This window comes from Daphnia magna, linkage group LG3 (assembly GCF_020631705.1).
Source record: "Daphnia magna isolate NIES linkage group LG3, ASM2063170v1.1, whole genome shotgun sequence".
Lineage (NCBI taxonomy): Eukaryota > Metazoa > Arthropoda > Branchiopoda > Diplostraca > Daphniidae > Daphnia > Daphnia magna.
Window position 1 is genome coordinate 1419775 of NC_059184.1, and position 18630 is coordinate 1438404.

General features: G+C 39.0%; 3 protein-coding genes across 8 annotated transcripts; 2 read left to right on the forward strand and 1 right to left on the reverse strand.

Annotated features, from left to right (window-relative positions):
* The first annotated feature begins 532 nt into the window (after positions 1 to 532).
* On the forward strand, positions 533 to 10205 carry LOC116919142 (tyrosine-protein phosphatase non-receptor type 9). Of its 5 annotated transcripts, XR_006644472.1 has the most exons (12): positions 533 to 688; positions 4358 to 4591; positions 5118 to 5207; positions 5409 to 5549; positions 6460 to 6594; positions 7166 to 7480; positions 7756 to 8099; positions 8202 to 8595; positions 8704 to 8911; positions 8990 to 9055; positions 9125 to 9950; positions 10053 to 10205. XR_006644472.1 is itself a non-coding variant. In XM_032925045.2 (11 exons), exons 1-11 carry the CDS (start codon positions 563 to 565, stop codon positions 9289 to 9291), a joined length of 2220 nt encoding a protein of 739 aa, XP_032780936.2. In that variant the 5' UTR covers positions 533 to 562; the 3' UTR covers positions 9292 to 10205. The 5 variants fall into 5 exon arrangements, 4 of the variants coding, with proteins under 4 accessions (XP_032780936.2, XP_032780938.2, XP_032780939.2 ...); XM_032925045.2 differs by having other exon boundaries at positions 9125 to 10205; XM_032925048.2 differs by lacking the exon at positions 533 to 688 and adding an exon at positions 888 to 1031 and having other exon boundaries at positions 9125 to 10205.
* Positions 10206 to 14443: 4238 nt separating this feature from the next.
* Positions 14444 to 17305, forward strand: LOC116919141. Its single transcript, XM_032925044.2, has 5 exons — positions 14444 to 14596; positions 14670 to 15238; positions 15304 to 15483; positions 15548 to 15726; positions 15802 to 17305. The coding sequence occupies exons 2-5, from the start codon at positions 14705 to 14707 to the stop codon at positions 17210 to 17212; spliced, it is 2304 nt and encodes a 767-aa protein (XP_032780935.2). The 5' UTR covers positions 14444 to 14596; positions 14670 to 14704; the 3' UTR covers positions 17213 to 17305.
* On the reverse strand, positions 17276 to 18588 carry LOC116919155 (SUZ domain-containing protein 1). 2 transcript variants are annotated; one of them, XM_032925065.2, is made up of 6 exons: positions 18369 to 18588; positions 18165 to 18254; positions 18050 to 18102; positions 17757 to 17958; positions 17622 to 17701; positions 17276 to 17552 (listed from the first exon to the last, which is right to left on the reverse strand). In XM_032925065.2, the coding sequence occupies exons 2-6, from the start codon at positions 18249 to 18251 to the stop codon at positions 17444 to 17446; spliced, it is 531 nt and encodes a 176-aa protein (XP_032780956.2). In that variant the 5' UTR covers positions 18252 to 18254; positions 18369 to 18588; the 3' UTR covers positions 17276 to 17443. The 2 variants fall into 2 exon arrangements, with proteins under 2 accessions (XP_032780956.2, XP_032780955.2); XM_032925064.2 differs by having other exon boundaries at positions 18165 to 18268; positions 18369 to 18586.
* Positions 18589 to 18630: the final 42 nt, after the last annotated feature.

The window sequence follows — 18630 nt, forward strand, 5'->3', positions numbered from 1 at the left end:
CTGGAAATTTTACAGAATTCTTTCAATTCCGTTTCAGGGGACGAAGCGGGAGTATTAATGGGGCAAGATACATGAGCTTGGATGTTTAAATGTGAAATATCACATGATGAAAGGACTGTCTAGCTGTACTCTTCCCATTTTTGTTTATTTATATTAATTTCACTCGCTACAAGAGTCTCTGGTTGCTTTCTCACCAAAATGAGATGTACAGGATCCTGGTTGACTTTCCCCAACAGCTTCTTCCCTTAGCCTTTATCACGCCGCTCTATATTACACAAGGGTGAGATTTGACCGAAAAAGCAACGTGAGATCTTTGGAACAAGTGATTACCTTCTAGAAGGCTTAGTCTAATCGGATGACAGATTTCTTAGAACGATTGCTGAATTTCGGGAACCATAGAGCGTCGGAAGGATAGTTTCCTGGCTGCTATTAATTTACGCTTATTAGGCAATTCATTTATATTTTTCTTATTTTATTCCCTGACTAACTGTTTTCTAAACTGTTTCCCGTGCCAAAGCCTAGAACACTGGATTCGAATAACGACGTAAAAACTGAGCACTAGATGGCGATGGTTACTCGGAAAACTACGACGATCGCCAAGGGCTGTGCTCATACTAGACAGAGACTGTATCCAAAGTCAGTCGTATTCAACATGGCTGACATAGTACTGTCAGCCGAAGAAGAGTCGGTAAGCGAACTAAATATTTTTTTCTTCATAATCCTCTACCCGCACCCCTACTGGTTTCACTCGACTCGATTTTGTTGCGTCACGTTCAACCATCTTCATTCTTCACGTGCTAACTGCCAATCACCTGTAGGAAAAATTTATTCGGTTTCATTATTGGAGAATCAGGAAGGGCACCCCTTGATCGGTGCTACCGCGGCATTGGGAAAGCCGCCTGTGGTGGTGCTAGGCAGACGCCTCCACATTGTGCAACACACAGCGTTTTTTCTGTGTTTCATGTGCGTGTGTCGTGTCATTTTGGGAGGTTCTCTCCTTACCCTCGGTTTGCGATTTCCCATTTGTTAAGGTATCAAAACCGTGTGTGTATCTTTTTTACTTTTTTCAATCGCGAAAGGTCGTCGTCGTTTGACGTTGCTCAGTGTAACAAGACCACACAGCTCACAACAATTCATTTATGCCCATTTTGGTTTAAGAATAGACTTCCCGAGTGTCCTAGTGTGGTGCTTCTAACATTGTATTTTTCGTAACTATCTGGAAAAGTCATTCGACCATTTTTTTTTTAAGTTGAAAATTCGTCTGCTGCGTTTGTTGGACGGATTTCCGCCCTTAGCATCTCTCTCCTTTTCCCCATTGACTTAGAGAAAAAAAGGCCTGCCCAAAAAGGAGGAAAAAAAGGCTGGTTTTATGAATAGTAGGGGCATGCTTACCTCATCGCTGCATTCGTGAAGCAATCATAAGCAATCGGAAATTTTGGCTTTGAAATCTCCCGAATCAGTGAAATGTCCGAGGTTTGACAGAGAATAAAACAAGTGAAACTCTTTAGGCGGAAACAGTAGCCAAAGGAACCGGTTATGTACTGCTTTTTCTCTATCAGTGACCAAAGAAATTTCCTTTCATGTTAGACCTTATGGTTGCTCATTTTTTATGCATCGGACAGTTTAAAGAGGCAAAAGCCATTTGACCGGAAGTTTAGAGGGAAAAAGAGAAATTAGAGCGGGGAGGAACAAATCTACCAACTCTCTCACCCTCATGTCATCGTATTTCTGGCCTCAATTTGCAGCGCATGTGCAAAACACGTGTTGCTGCTGCGGATGCTTATATTAATAAAAGAAGAGGACGAGAGCATAAACGACGGATGTTTATTGATTTCTCGCAGATTGGACTTCGACGAGAGACTTGGGGAATGTGGTTTGGGCTCCGATGCCAACACAACAGAGAGAAATGTTGGGTAGAAATTGCCTGGTTGCACGCACAACTTCAAGCGATCCTTTCTTCAATGTCAATGTAAAAATCCACTTGACAGGCGTAACATCTACTGGCGAGCTGAGAAAAAAAAACACGAAAGGAAAAAGCAAACGAAAACAAGTGCGCAATCTGTGTGTGTGTGTGTAAGATTTTTTGTACGCAACATTTACAGAAAAGAGAGCTGTTATAGCTCATGAATATTCACGCAATACTCCTCTGGTTCGTGAACGGATCCGACCGAGCTTGTCCTTCTTTCTGTCGTACATACTTTGTGTTCGAAGAGCGATTCAAACAGCTACAGGGTGGGTACTCTGCCAAAAATTCCTCTGTCGTCATCGAATACTTTTTGTATAGCTTTAAAAAAAATTGGGACCATCTGCGCAGCTCGCCAGTTGGGGAAATATAAAAGCCAGTGGTGTTCTTTTTTTTAATTCTGGAAGTAGAAGTGGGAAACCTCGAAGAGAAAAGTGTGTTCCAGGTCGTTCACAGTATCGCCGATGCGCTTCCGAAACCTCTTTTAACACAGGAAATGTTACCGTTGAAAAACAGGCTTTCTTTTGTCTCTTATTACGCCCTTTGATTGTATTCTCACATTGTGTCGGTATTGATCTTTGTGTTTCTCGTTATCTCATTCGCTCGTTCCGCCACAGCTGGGCCTCTCGTTCTCATAGACAGGTGGCACTGTCGGAAGAAGAAAGGATTCTTTCTATTGAATGATGACGGGCCATGGGGTGGGAACCTAATCGTAAACAGTATCTGATGCCACAATCAATGTCTGATAGATAACGTCGATATCATTGCTGATGAGCCCCAGTTTTCTTGTCTTTTGTTTTCGGTAAAAAAAAAAAAGAATTCTGAAAAAATGTATTGATTAACGTGTCGAAACCAGTATAATGAGGCAGGTGGAAATCATAAATCCCATGTTATTCTGTTTCCTTCTCTTTCTAGTTCGTTAGGTGTATGCGATTTGAATGAATGCCCCTCTAGGCTATGGGTAAGAATACTATAGATCTCTAGACCAAGAGAAAAAATTGGTCAGGCCGTGTGGTAGAGGAGGCCGGCCTTCCTTGTCGTATTGTGCGCTTGAAGTCTCTTGTTTCAGCTTGGTTTCGTCACGTGACCAGTGCGTTCAACTCTCGCGTCCAACCGAGCATGTACCCAGAAGAGACGTTTCTGCCAAGGGGAAAAAGAGAAATAAGGATAAACTAAAAAAGAAAGAAAACCCTATCTCTCTTTCTGAGTTTCCAACTTTAGTAGTTGCCGGTCGCGGCGTTCCAGCGGAAGCAGGGATTGTCAGTCGTTGATTAAACGGCCGTCTGACTCTCCTAAGGGTCCACTGCACTTTTGACGAGGGACACATTGGGAGTTTTTATCTTACTCAGAATTTTGTTTATCATTCGAAGGGCAACCACTACTACAGATACGTAAAAGTGTTGTGCCTGAATGTGTGTGTTTGTTCACTATCTGGTTCTGTCCCCAACCCGTTTTTTTGGTGGGAAAATGTGAGAGCAACATTTTTCGTCTTGCCGCCTTTGCCTTCTCCATTCATTTTGGAAGGGAAAAAAAAAGACAATTGTTTCTTGTTTTGTTTTCAAATTTGTGCACGTCCCACGATTCTTCGAACGACTAACTCATTTTACAAATGCGTCAAGCAAACAACAGCCGCGGGACGTTTAACATTGCGACCCTCGACGACGACCAGATCGAGGTATTGTACGGTATTATTATTAGGAATTGCCCTCAAAAAGCTGCTGAAGCATTCGGTATGGGCCCTCTTTTGTTTACTATACGAACGGAGCAGACATCGACCCCCCCCCCCCCCCCCCGTTCGTAGGAAGAGAGGGTTTTTCCTTCTTTTCTCTGTACATACACTGTGTGCACGCTCATTTCAAATCAATATCACCACAGACCACATTATAGTGGTCATGTGATCTAGAAACCTCGAAAGATGTCCCGTTCTTTTGTCCGAAGTTACCAGTTCTTTAAGAAGAAGGAATAAGAATTGGTTTTCGATTCAGAAAAAAATAAAATACAATTCTTCTGCGTGGTTTTGTGTTTTTTTTTTACTTTTTGGTTCACGAAAACCTCAAGCAATCAGCCAGGATTACTGTAGGGAAACAACAACAATCAGCCATTCCGTCTGTGACAGACCAGCAGACACCCAAAAACCCGTTTGTTATTGCAACGTCGGTTAGACTTAAGCCTTGGGTTGGTGTTGTTGACGTCTGCTTGGTGATAAACTTGAGTGGTCTCTTGTCTTTTTCTTCTTTGTGCGAGGTTCCAGTTGAAGAAAAGAGAAGAAAAATTTGGCTTTGTTTTTCGTGTGAAATCGTTGGAGTGGTCAAAAACTAAACTGAAACTGCTCCGATGATCTATTGATTTAAAAAATAAATAAATAATGAATTGTTGTTTTTGTTTTTTTAATAGGCGGCCAAGGAATTCATTGCGGCGGTCAACCTTGCTCGTCAACAACGTGGCTCTGGGCCGCTCTCGTGGGCGACAGCCGTCAAGTTTTTGATGGCACGCAAGTTCGACGTTGGACGCGGGCTAACTCTATACGAACAACACGAATCAACGCGGATCCGTGAGGGATTGGTCCATTTCGAGCCCGCCATTGAACCGCTAAGAACCGAGTTGGAGACGGGAAAGTTCACCGTGCTAGTAAGTAGTAGTAGGGAAAATCCCAGTCACGAGAATCATAGTCACAAGCACACAACACATGTACAATCTTTGGTTCATCCAGTAGTCGTTAAACAAAAACAAAGAAAGGCGGATCAAAATATCTTGCAGTAAAAAGTAAAGTTTTCGGCGGATTGCATGTCATCTTTTTTCGCTCTCTTCCTCTGCTATTTTTATGCTGTTTTGTTGCTGTCGACACTGAATGCGCTTTTGATGCTGTTCTTCCTTACGGTATCGTGAGGGAATGATAATGATGATGTTTCCGCTGTGCGGTTGTTTTTCTTTTCTTTCTTCCTACTTAAATTCTTTAAAAAAAAAGTTACGAATATAAATACCACCGCAGTTGCTACGCTCGTATTGCAAGTTTAGCAAACCGCCGCTTTGAATTTGTCTTGATGCAGAACGTAGAAAAAGATATGAATCCCTTTCCCCTAAAAGAAAAGGGGGCGAAACAAAAACAAAATATTTTTGCTAAACGTGTTGTATAACCCGACCGGTTTATAATTAGCCAACTCGTGATGGAGGTGGTGCTGCCATTGCCGTTTTTACCGCTCGCCTACACTATCCTGAGCTCTCTAATCACCAAGTCACACTCCAGGTAACCGCTCGTTTACCAGATCTCACCTTCGTCAGCTATGCATCTTTCGATTATGGTTTTTTCTTATTGAAAACAAAAAGTTAGATAAATTTTGCACGCTACACTCCCTTTTTTTTTCTCTCTCTAGGCTTTGCCATTTTATGGGATTGTGATCATTTGAAATAATTTTCTTGCTTGTTCGTTTTTTTTTTTTATATGCAGGGTGTCGTTTATCAGCTGGACGTAGCCCTGGAGAGTGTGGACACGCAACGTTCCGGCCTTGTATTCATCTACGACATGAGCGATTCAAAATATGCCAACTTTGACTATGACCTCAGTCAGAAAATATTGACATTACTTAAGGTGATTACTTATGCCTTTTTCTTTTCGTAGCAGGGGATCCAATTATTTGGGGAATTCAATATCCCTTCCTGTTATTTCGTGGATGCAGCACTAATCATGTTTTTTGTCGTGCATCGCCTGCCTGTTGTAACTTGAAGCTCTTATTGTCACCATGGCAACTGCCATTTGGTTAGGCATACAAGTCGATCCATCTCTACATTAACATTACCTGAATGCCTTGACCTTTTTGTCTGCGTCGAAAGTTTTTGGACGTGAGGGGATTGCGCGTGCCCACCTTACTTCCCTCCCACATCCCTAGTAGTCAGGATTCGACCGACGGGTATCTTGTCAGTTGGGCGTCGTCGTCGCGATCGGACGCCAAACCTTTCATTTCCCTTTTTATTTTTTATTTCCTTTCTTTTTCGAAATTTTTTTTTTTCCGCGTGTGTGTACATTTGACTTGTGTTGTCGTTCGCGGGCAGGAAGCCTCTTGTCGACGCTGTGAAGCAGTTCCAATAATAGGATTGAAATTACCGGGAGTGGAGTTAGCGACCGAAAAAACTGATCCGAGTCATTGCCTTTCAGGAAAAACAAGAAATTTCTGTTGTTTTTTTCTTTTTTCTTTCTTTCCCTTGCCTTTATTTTTATATGTGTGGGGATGCGTGTGACGGAAACCATTCGGTATGTTTCCGATTGTTGCCAGTTGAACTGTGACTTTGAATCGTCTCGGTCCGCTCTTGGTTGCCTTCCGCCTTTTGTTTCCTCTCTCCTGCTGCGTGTTGCATGTGCCAAGCAAAATGCAGAAGAAAAAAAAAGACGAATATTTTTAAAATAGTCGACGCGTTTTGACGTACTGACGACTGGTTCTTTACACGTTTCTCAGTGGCTGATACGTTTTTTTTTTTTTTTTTTTTTTATATTTTTCTTGCAGGGAGCTTATCCAGCACGGCTGAGGAAAGTGTTGATAGTGACGGCGCCACTCTGGTTTAAAGCTCCATTCAAGATTTTACGGCTGTTTGTGCGTGAAAAATTGCGAGATCGTGTCTACACCGTCAGCTTACCTCAGGTAAATTGTTAGTCTATTTGCTTATTTCCCCCCGCAAAGAATGCAAATGTAACTGCTGCTTTTCTTCCCATTTTTCATAAAAGAGTGTATGTGTGTGTGTTTTAAACCGAGAGGTAAATGCCGAGGCCAATAGCCATGGGTGTTGAAAGAGAGGAACGTGCGCGCGCGCGCCTGGCCTCCCGCGCATCCGCTAATCTATTGCGTGGAATTTTATTTTTATGTCCTTTCTCTCGTACAAAATTTCTTCACACCGCGTTTGGTTCCGGTTGAAGTGGCCAGTTCACTAAAAAGAACTCACACTAGTGTGACTGCTGGTCCCTCGGACGAATGTACCGCAAACGACCATTTTTTGGTCACAAAAAACGATGCTTCCCTGCGGTTCTTCCATAGTGTTTGAAAATGAAGGTTAAAAAAGAAATTGGAAACAGTTCCTTCCCCTTTCTCTGTTCCTGCGTTTTTGTATTGATTTTAGGGATCCACGAGTAAAAATGAAAAAAAAAGAAGCTTACAATAACGTTTGTTTGCTATTTATTTTTTTTTTACTACTTTCTTTCGGTCCACCTTTCGTTAGTTGACGTTGCACTTGCCAGCGGACTCGCTGCCGAGTGAGCTGGGCGGTAATCTTAAAGTGGACCACGGCGCCTGGCTTCGCTATTGCTTCAAATCGATGACGAATCGCGTCGGGGATTTGTGCGACATATCAACTGGACCCAACCCACTGTTTCCGCCTTCGGAAACGGCCACGACTTCTGAAGCGGATGATCGGCCTGAACGGGAAGAGGAGGAGGAACCCATTAGTGAAGCTGAACCGTCTGACGACGACGACGACGTCGAAGAGATCGAAGAACCTGTCCCACTGCAAGTCGAGTCTGTTGCACACCGACTGGTAAATATCAAAGTAGCTTTTAAGATAGCCGTTTTTGCATTGTCTACTGGGGCGTATAAAAGAATCAATACGAAAGAACCGTTGCGAAGGTTAGTGCCTCAGACGGATCGATTCTTTCATTAATACGAGCTCTTGCTGAGTCGATAAAAAGTTTTCCCTTTGCTCGCCAAATGTCGTCAACAAATGCAGCATAGACGGCATAGTGGAAGAAAATCGCTGACTGTGATGACGGTGGCTGATGTTAATTTTATTTTATTTGTTCATCATTTACATAGCAGGAGCCGATACCGCTTGCGCCCGCCTCTCAGGACTTTGTCAACAATTTTGCTACCGTTTCGTGCAAAAGTGCATCGGTGGTGGAAGCCTCTCCACCGCCAAAGCCAACAGTGGCCAACGTTTCAGACAATATGGTTATAGAGAGATCCGCATCTCCACCGCCACCGCCGTCTTCTGCCAGCAGCGGATTCTCGGACGACGACAGTCTGCATTTTGACGACGGCAGGGGTATGACCCTTGAAGAGTTTGCGGGTCACGTCAAAGCCAAAAGCAAACAGGGTCTTTATCTCGAGTATGCCGATATCAAAGCCAAAGGGACGGACGGCACTTTTAACAATTCCAGGTCAGTTGTTTACGAGTTTCTGAGATTGGGAGTGCCATTCGAATTGCCGTAAAAATAAAAATACTTAATTCCCAATTCCCATTTTTCCCCCCTCTTTTCTAGATTAAAAGGTAACGCTGCCAAAAATCGTTACACAGACGTTTTGTGCTATGATCACAGTCGGGTCGTCTTGTCTATGGAAGATCCCGAAGACATTTGCTCGGATTACATCAACGCCAACTACGTCGACGGCTACAAACAAAAGAACGCTTTCATTTCGACCCAAGGTCCTCTACCAAAGACCTATGGTGATTTTTGGCGGATGGTATGGGAACAGCAGTGCGTCGTGGTCGTCATGACCACACGTTGCCTGGAGAGGGGAAGACCCAAATGTGGCCAGTACTGGCCTCTTGGCGAGGAAGAGGCGGCCGAATACGGCCATTTTGAAATTATCAACCTGACAACAGAGCAACAAAGTGATTACACCATCTCGATGCTCCATCTGACAAACCTGAAGGTGCCGTGCCGCGTTCCTCTTTATGGAGAAAACGTGTCTCATTCATATTCATTTCTGACCCCACTTTTTTTTTGCTTTTTGTTTATACCTTTTTTTATTGTTTGGCAGACGCGTGAGACCCGATCTGTGGCTCACATGCAATTTACATCTTGGCCCGACTACGGCGTACCTCTCTCGGCAACGGCCATGCTCGAGTTCCTGCAGCGAATGCGCGACATGCAGAGTGGTTTGGTAGCTGCCATGGGCGATACTTGGATCGGTCATCCGCTTGGCCCTCCCATAGTCGTTCACTGTTCAGCTGGCATCGGTCGTACAGGTACAGTTTTTCTCTATCTTGTAAGAGAACGTTACCGTGGTCTAATTATTGTTAATGCTTTATAATCAATAATTTCAGGCTCACTCTGCACGATTGATATTTGTCTCCGGAGATTAGAAGATGTCGGTACGATCGATGTTCTAGGTAAATGAGTCGTAACAAAAGCATTTCAATTGCCACTGAAAGACTGTTTAATGTATCAACTTTTCATAGGCACGGTTGAGAAAATCCGGTCGCAGCGAGCCCATTCGATTCAGATGCCTGATCAATATCTCTTCTGTCATACGGCCATCTTAGAATGTGCTGTAGCGGCTGGCCTGCTCCAGGGCGATGAACTGGCATGCTTGGATGACGAGGATGACAGTAGCGATACTGGCTAGGCATACAAAGGATATTAAGAAAAAGAAAAAGAGAAAAAAAAAATAATAACGCTAATGGCATCCCTAGCCCCCGAAAGTGGAACGGATACATTGATTTTTCCTTCCCATTCGTTCGGCTTAAAAATCACGTCGAAGCCGAGTCTTATGTATATTTTTTGACTATCGATATATTCCAAAAAACAAAAACAAAAAACAAAACAAAGCAAACAAAACAAACAGAATGAACTGTGTGTAGGCACAAGTTGAGAGAAATTAACTTTTGCCATTAACCAATCCCTAACAATTATTTATTTCTTCTCTGTCTCTTTGGAAGGAAAAAAAATTACCTCGTCCCTCCCTGACGTTTACTTTTTCATTTTTTTCTCTTTCTTTTTCATTCATTTGCGTGCATTTCATGGCTCTTTTTTAAGTGTACATTACGCCAAAGACTTGTATTTTCCTTTCTCCATTTTCTTAGTTATTCTTATCGTGTGCGCGTGCTTGACTTTGTAAATCTTCTACAGACCGTTAACCCTTGACAGAAAACTGCACGCCCAAGAATCTTTTTTTTTTTTGGGGGACATAAAATTGTCATTTTCATGATTTTCTGTAGGACTGAAGATGTAACTAAGGTTTGGTTGACGCCCGTGGTAAGGAATTTCGGCAATCTAAAAAGCGACGTAAGTTTAACAAATTTGTCGATTTTTGGAAGGGTATTGATTGTTTTCGTTTAATCGATTGGATCGAAAATCGCCGCATTGCACGGTCATCGGTTTTAGCAGAATAGCAGAAATAACGTTCGCGAAGAATTTTGTTTAATTAAATCGCATGAACTGTGACCTGGATGCTGGTCATTCGACATCTCTTATTGAAAAAGATCATCCCATTCCTTAGATGCTGTTAATCATGCTTTTAACAATATAGAATCGATCGTACTTTCGTTACCTCCGCACTTATCCACATCCTGTTCAATAATGAGTTTAATTCTATTACTTTGCGCGTCTTACATCTAACCATTTTCATTCATCGGTTTATGTGTAAATGATTTCACAGTAAAAATGTCCATTCGTCGTGAAAACCAGAAGAGTAAAGGTAGCTTGATTATTGAATAACCAAGCGCAAATAACCGCCAAAAAAAAAATGAACGTCAAAGGACACTATTGCACAGTTCATAAAGTACAGGAGAATAATTTTTTATTTTTGGACATCAAAATCTGAATTTGGACGTTATTTAAAGCCGGAAACAGTGCAAAGATTTAAGTAAAAAACTGCAGTGGATACGGAAAGGAAAATTGGTCTTATTTAGTTTTGAACTAAACGTAAACAACAACAAAATAAAGTTGGTGCGCTAACAGCACTTTGTTTTAATTTATTATACAAACCGCTTATTAAACACTTGATAAGAATCAGCGTTCAATTTTGATTATGCCGTGTGATTTTTGTCGAATTTAGTAATGACATATCGGTTTTTTAGATTTTGACGAAAGTGGGAAGGCCTTCCCACTTTTTCCAAAAATTTAAAAAAAAAAAAAAATACAACACTTTAATTTTTGAAGTATTCGTAAAAAACCAAAAATGAAGTTGGTGCACTTACAGCACTTTGATTTGATATATTAAAAAAACGGCTAGTTTGACGAAAAAACAAATCACTTAACCAGAATCAGCGTTCAATTTTGATTATTTCATGAGATTTTTGTCGAATTTCATGACATATCGGTTTTTTGAGATTTTGACAAAAGTGGGAAGGCTATACCCTTCCCACTTTTTCATTTTTGCAAAATTTGAAATTTTCATTTAAATACATAATTTCGATTTAGAATTGAATGAAAATCACGGAAATCAAGTTTATATTTCCGCTGGTCTTATAGTTTTTGAAGTATTCGTAAAAAACCAAAAATGAAGTTGGTGCACTTACAGCACTTTGATTTGATATATTAAAAAAACGGCTAGTTTGACGAAAAAACAAATCACTTAACCAGAATCAGCGTTCAATTTTGATTATTTCATGAGATTTTTGTCGAATTTCATGACATATCGGTTTTTTGAGATTTTGACAAAAGTGGGAAGGCTATACCCTTCCCACTTTTTCATTTTTGGCCAAATTTTAAATTTTCATTTAAATACATAATTTCGATTTAGAATTGAATGAAAATCACGGAAATCAAGTTTATATTTCCGCTGGTCTTATAGTTTTTGAAGTATTCGTAAAAAACCAAAAATGAAGTTGGTGCACTTACAGCACTTTGATTTGATATATTAAAAAACGGCTAGTTTGACGAAAAAACAAATCACTTAACCAGAATCAGCGTTCAATTTTGATTATTTCATGAGATTTTTGTCGAATTTCATGACATATCGGTTTTTTGAGATTTTGACAAAAGTGGGAAGGCTATACCCTTCCCACTTTTTCATTTAAATTAATTAAATTTTCATTTAAATACATAATTTCGATTTAGAATTGAATGAAAATCACGGAAATCAAGTTTATATTTCCGCTGGTCTTATAGTTTTTGAAGTATTCGTAAAAAACCAAAAATGAAGTTGGTGCACTTACAGCACTTTGATTTGATATATTAAAAAAACGGCTAAAAGTTTGACGAAAAAACAAATCACTTAACCAGAATCAGCGTTCAATTTTGATTATTTCATGAGATTTTTGTCGAATTTCATGACTTATATCGGTTTTTTGAGATTTTGACAAAAGTGGGAAGGCTATAACCCTTCCCACTTTTTCATTTTGGGCCAAATTTTAAATTTTCATTTAAATACATAATTTCGATTTAGAATTGAATGAAAATCACGGAAATCAAGTTTATATTTCCGCTGGTCTTATAGTTTTTGAAGTATTCGTAAAAAACCAAAAATGAAGTTGGTGCACTTACAGCACTTTGATTTGATATATTAAAAAAACGGCTAGTTTGACGAAAAAACAAATCACTTAACCAGAATCAGCGTTCAATTTTGATTATTTCAAGAGAATTTTGTCGAATTTCATGACATATCGGTTTTTTAGATTTTGACAAAAGTGGGAAGGCTATACCCTTCCCACTTTTTTCATTTTTAGCCAAATTTTAAATTTTCATTTAAATACATAATTTCGATTTAGAATTGAATGAAAATCACGGAAATCAAGTTTATATTTCCGCTGGTCTTATAGTTTTTGAAGTATTCGTAAAAAACCAAAAATGAAGTTGGTGCACTTACAGCACTTTGATTTGATATATTAAAAAAACGGCTAGTTTGACGAAAAAACAAATCACTTAACCAGAATTTCGTTCAATTTTGATTATTTCATGAGATTTTTGTCGAATTTCATGACAATTTACAAAAGTGGGAAGGCTTTTTTTCCCCCCCCCCTTTTTTTTTTTGGCCAAATTTTAAATTTTCTTTTAAATACATAATTTCGATTTAGAATTGAATGAAAATCACGGAAATCAAGTTTATATTTCCGCTGGTCTTTATAGTTTTCGAAGAAAATCACTTACAGCACTTTTTTTTTTTATATTAAAAAAACGGCTAGTTTGACGAAAAAACAAATCACTTAACCAGAATCAGCGTTCAATTTTGATTATTTTATGAGATTTTTGTCGAATTTCATGACATATCGGTTTTTTGAGATTTTGACAAAAGTGGGAAGGCTATACCCTTCCCACTTTTTCAATTAAATTTGAAATTTTCATTTAAATACATAATTTCGATTTAGAATTGAATGAAAATCACGGAAATCAAGTTTATATTTCCGCTGGTCTTATAGTTTTGAAGTATTCGTAAAAAACCAAAAATGAAGTTGGTGCACTTACAGCACTTTGATTTGATATATAAAAAAAACGGCTAGTTTGACGAAAAAACAAATCACTTAACCAGAATCAGCGTTCAATTTTGATTATTTCATGAGATTTTTGTCGAATTTCATGACATATCGGTTTTTTGAGATTTTGACAAAAGTGGGAAGGCTATACCCTTCCCACTTTTTCATTTTAGCTTTGCAAATTTGAAATTTTCATTTAAATACATAATTTCGATTTAGAATTGAATGAAAATCACGGAAATCAAGTTTATATTTCCGCTGGTCTTATAGTTTTTGAAGTATTCGTAAAAAACCAAAAATGAAGTTGGTGCACTTACAGCACTTTGATTTGATATATTAAAAAAACGGCTAGTTTGACGAAAAAACAAATCACTTAACCAGAATCAGCGTTCAATTTTGATTATTTCATGAGATTTTTGTCGAATTTCATGACATATCGGTTTTTTGAGATTTTGACAAAAGTGGGAAGGCTATAACCCTTCCCACTTTTTCATTTTTGGCCAAATTTTAAATTTTCATTTAAATACATAATTTCGATTTAGAATTGAATGAAAATCACGGAAATCAAGTTTATATTTCCGCTGGTCTTATAGTTTTTGAAGTATTCGTAAAAACCAAAAATGAAGTTGGTGCACTTACAGCACTTTGATTTGATATATTAAAAAAACGGCTAGTTTGACGAAAAAACAAATCACTTAACCAGAATCAGCGTTCAATTTTGATTATTTCGTTTGATTTTTGTCGAATTTCATGACATATCGGTTTTTTGAGATTTTGACAAAAGTGGGAAGGCTATACCCTTCCCACTTTTTCATTTTTGGCCAAATTTTAAATTTTCATTTAAATACATAATTTCGATTTAGAATTGAATGAAAATCACGGAAATCAAGTTTATATTTCCGCTGGTCTTATAGTTTTTGAAGTATTCGTAAAAAACCAAAAATGAAGTTGGTGCACTTACAGCACTTTGATTTGATATATTAAAAAAACGGCTAGTTTGACGAAAAAACAAATCACTTAACCAGAATCAGCGTTCAATTTTGATTATTTCGTTTGATTTTTGTCGAATTTCATGACATATCGGTTTTTTGAGATTTTGACAAAAGTGGGAAGGCTATACCCTTCCCACTTTTTCATTTTTGGCCAAATTTTAAATTTTCATTTAAATACATAATTTCGATTTAGAATTGAATGAAAATCACGGAAATCAAGTTTATATTTCCGCTGGTCTTATAGTTTTTGAAGTATTCGTAAAAAACCAAAAATGAAGTTGGTACTCTAACAGCAGTTTGTTTTCGTTTATTTGTAAAACGGTTCATTGAACGAGGAAACCAATCACAAAATCGAAATCAGCGTTTAATTTTGATTATGGCAAGTGATTTTTCAAGAGATTCCGTTTTTTGTTCACTTCATATATGTTGCATCATCAGTGACCTCTGTCGAATTTTAGTGGTTGGGTAACACAAAAAGCGCCATTCATCTTGGCGTCCTGTACTCCTTTCGAATCTACTAGTTACTGTAATAATATTTACTTTATTTTGAGTTTACCAGTAACATCATGTAAATCTTGTTTCTGTCCGCCATTTTCCAGTTTGTAGCCTACCTCGTGTTAAGATTGCTTGCAATATGGCTGCGGAATCAGAAAGAACTCAAGACGGCCATTTAATTAATGGCAATCATCAGGATTACAGCAGCTGTACTGCAAATTGGGAAAGTCAGCAATCAGCAAATCGACAGTTCGAATCCAATTGGTTCTCACCGTCATTAACGTCAACTCAGATCGCATCATTTGTTGTGATAGACTCAGACGACGATGCACAAAATGACATTCTATTAACATATGAAAAGTTAAATATATTTGAAGATACTTTGCAGGAAGAAATCCCCAGCCCTGCAGACCTGTCCTTCCTACCCACTTCAACTGACTATCCAATGGTTTCTGAAACTCCTCCACCTCAAGGAAACTTACTTGGTTGGGACACCATAAATCCTTCAAATTATTTATTAAACAGCACTGAGTATTTTAAAAGCCCCCAAAACCATACGATGAAAACACCTACCAAAAGGCAGTCCACATCAGCACAAAGCAAGAAGTCATCTAAAATGAAAAGAGTGAAATTAGAAGGCTATAGTTGCAAACTAAATGGTGCCATCTACAATGTAGTCTTGTTACATATATGTATGTTGCATTGTTCGTCCTGTTTATACACTTTTTTTTTTACCAGGTTGTGAGCAGAGACTTGGATGTACTGGAAGCTATAGAGAAGGGCCTAAAACACATACAGCAAACAATCCGTCAACACTATATGTGTAATGTGAGACATCTATCTCTTCAGCTGAATCAGATTGAAATTGTTTTAGCAATTCTTGATGATGAACAGCTTGGACTAGGGATGTCACTTGAGGTATAACTAGAGTAAATCAATTGCTATGTAAATCAAGGACAAGTTTAAATTTTACATAAACAAGGCATGGAATGAAATGATAATACATACAAAAAAAAAATTTCAAGATACTCAACATGAAATTGACGCGTGCAGAAGGAGGAGATTCGAGCTGGACACTTTCACTGATGAATTAACTCATTCCTTTTCTCAGAGCTTAAGCATCTCCAGTTCAAATCAGTGCCTTCAACAACAATGTATCAGGTACCTCATTACAAGCATGGAGTACTTACTGTTGATATTAACAGTTCATTGATAATATTTGTTAAACTATGACAGCGACATCCGTAACGAGGAGAAAAGTCAAGCGAAAATTACAGCAAAATCCATTCATTTTGAGTCAAAAACCATCAGAACCAGTGATCCAGTTTCCGGTGGGGGTTGTGAACATGAGATCCAAGTTATTAACTCGTCGCAGATACCCAACAGCCTTACACACAACGTAGGCGTACTTCTTCAGACCTCATCAACGCAAAGAATGGAAAGAAAGAGCCTGTCGGTAAAAGGCAAAACGAATCCAAAGAAGAAACCCAGCAATGTATCACATACATCCATTATATTGGACGCAGGGCGTCATTCGCCTTCGAGGGAAAAGTATCTTCAATTGGTAACAGTTATGGACAATACCCGACTTCCCAGCGATTCCTTGAATTTAGCACCTGCTCAGGATTTGGTTGTAGCTTCCGATTCAACTGCCGATTGCTCACGGAAAACACTCGCCATAGAAGAAAACCCAGCCACCAGACAAGCTAGCAAAAATCTCGAAGCACTACCGGATGTTACAGATTCGACCACGTACGTCAATGAATCCATTCGAATTTCTAATGACATTCTAGGAGACGACCAACCATCAAATGACACTCCAGATTTCTTTGGCGTTTCTCTTGACGACGATGGCCTGCCACTACTGGAAAAAGAAATGGTCAGTAAGTTTGACAGAGCTATGGAAGGTCAGGACGACCTGTTCGTTGTTGGAGAATCGCATAGTTCATCACAATCGTTGTTCCTTGGAAGCAAGAACCGTACACCCACTATAGTAAAAATCGGTTTCCATCTTCGCCCATTCGTTTTAAACGGAGTTCTATGCCCTGGAAAAAATAACATGAAATTGACTATCAACAGTCGCATCTACATAGGTTCTCTTGCCGCTGATGGGACCATTGAAATGAATGGCTTTAATTTCTCAACCATAGGTAACTGGATAAGATCGGTTGAAGGAAAACCCTTTTCGAAGTTGTCGAAGTTAGTCCAGAGAACGTTTGATTTGCAATATAATGGGAAATCTCTGGGACAAGTTCTTGAGGTGTATGAGTCATTAAGAAGTTCGGTCCTGAGAAAAGTTAGGGAAACTCCTTTCACCGACAATATCGCTGAAGTTTCCATGTCACATCCTCCAATGGCAGAGAGCAAGCTTGTCCAGGAAAATGTTTCTTTTTCCTCACCTGCCACGAAAAATCCCATGCCATACCTTACGGGGACAGTTAATAATCTTGTGCATACAAGTGCCACTATATCGAACACGAAAGAAGATCTGCAGTTTGTTCCCGAGGAAATGACGCGCCACATCAAAACCATTTTCATCCACGCTCAGGACGAATATTTTCCCATTTGTAAGTGTGTTGAACAGTTCTGGTGCGGTATACAGCCTTTTCCCAAACACATTTTGGACGAGGTTGATTCTTGGAAATAGACATCGGATAAATTCCACTGATTCTGTTGTCTCCTTACGAATTGTCTTATACATGAATAAAAATTGGTCAATAAAGACATCGTATTTAACTGATTAATAGCTCAGTAGTTGTACTGTACACGCACGCCCCCCTCCCCAAAAAAAAAAATGTGGAAAGAAAAACAGAGTGGGAGAAATTATAGATGTAAAATTAAAGAAAGGTGTCGCAATTTAAGTAAAGCAAGGGAAGTCTTAATTGTGTTGGTTGAAACCTCTAGTTCCGTCAGGACCTCTAGGTAGGCGGACGAGACAAGATTCCTCTGTTCGTAGATTTTCCATTCGATTTTGTAGTTTACTAATGCTAAACACACACACAAAAATGTAATTAAATGAGCATTTTTTTTATTTTTTTAAGCAATCCACTAATTACCCTAAGTCTGGGATAGGTTCGTTAGCTGGAGCAGCTTCCCCTAGAATCCGTAGTCTTGCTTCAGCATATTCTGCTTCTTTCTGCATTATTTGTTATTAATAAACAAACTGACAAACATAATTTATCCCAATATACCTGCTGCAGTGTTTTCACCTGGGGTTTAGGTTTTGCTTGACCATTTGATGAAGCACAACCACCCCGCTGGTGAGTATGGGCTGTACCATTATGCTGAGGTCTCTTAAGAATTTTAATCTGAGGAGGTGGACCAAGAATATTTGGCCTAACACTTCCATCACCACTGAACAAAAAGTGAGTTGGCTGGATTTCGTTAGGGTTCCTAAAAACAAAATAGATTAAAATATTACACAATTAAAGGTAGGAAGTCAAACACGAGTTTGCTGACTGTAATATTTGTACACAAAATCTACCTCACTTCCTCTGGTATTCTGGCCTTCAAACTTTGGAGTTTCTTATCTAGAAGCTAAAGTGTGAGAAATACTGAATATATGCAAATGTGATCACTTTATGGAAGTTTTAACTTACACCAGAATCAGCCATCTGTTCCCAATCATCAAGAATCTCACCATCAGATGGAGGGCTTTTCATTTGAACAGAAGACATGTAAGCCATTCACTGTTAAGTTCAAACTAAAAAATGAATATGAATCTTCATAATTCACTACACGTAAATAAAATTCTTTACGTCTATCAGATGCATTGCATGTGCGCAGGCTTCTAATGTACTTACCTATACGAAACTGAATAAAAGTGTTTCCGTTGTTGGAAGTTAATAAACCATAGTATTTTATATGGTCGGGTCGAAACGAACAAACAAACGGGAAAGTGCAGATGGTATAAACTATTCCTTTATCGACCGCCCCAATCACCGATTCAGATTTTGGCGACGGACATGAAGACCATGAGCCATATTAATTTTCTTAAATGTACACAGCCCCTATTTTGCGGGATGCCAATTCTCCAAAATTGTTCCCCTTTCGTGTTGCCAGTTC

What these genes read in the sequence shown, in the direction of transcription:
- LOC116919142 (XM_032925045.2), top strand. Translation starts at nt 563, where the DNA reads ATGGCGATGGTTACTCGGAAAACTACGACGATCGCCAAGGGCTGTGCT. An exon ending in ATCACCAAGTCACACTCCAG is followed by an intron (nt 5,208 to 5,408) that starts GTAACCGCTCGT and finishes TTTTATATGCAG; the next exon opens with GGTGTCGTTTATCAGCTGGA. An exon ending in AGTCTGTTGCACACCGACTG is followed by an intron (nt 7,481 to 7,755) that starts GTAAATATCAAA and finishes TCATTTACATAG; the next exon opens with CAGGAGCCGATACCGCTTGC.
- LOC116919141 (XM_032925044.2), top strand. Translation starts at nt 14,705, where the DNA reads ATGGCTGCGGAATCAGAAAGAACTCAAGACGGCCATTTAATTAATGGC. An exon ending in GACTAGGGATGTCACTTGAG is followed by an intron (nt 15,484 to 15,547) that starts GTATAACTAGAG and finishes TACATAAACAAG; the next exon opens with GCATGGAATGAAATGATAAT. An exon ending in CTTCAACAACAATGTATCAG is followed by an intron (nt 15,727 to 15,801) that starts GTACCTCATTAC and finishes AAACTATGACAG; the next exon opens with CGACATCCGTAACGAGGAGA.
- LOC116919155 (XM_032925065.2), bottom strand. Translation starts at nt 18,251, where the DNA reads ATGGCTTACATGTCTTCTGTTCAAATGAAAAGCCCTCCATCTGATGGT. An exon ending in AGGTGAAAACACTGCAGCAG is followed by an intron (nt 17,702 to 17,756) that starts GTATATTGGGAT and finishes CAAATAATGCAG; the next exon opens with AAAGAAGCAGAATATGCTGA. An exon ending in GAACCTATCCCAGACTTAGG is followed by an intron (nt 17,553 to 17,621) that starts GTAATTAGTGGA and finishes GTGTGTGTTTAG; the next exon opens with CATTAGTAAACTACAAAATC.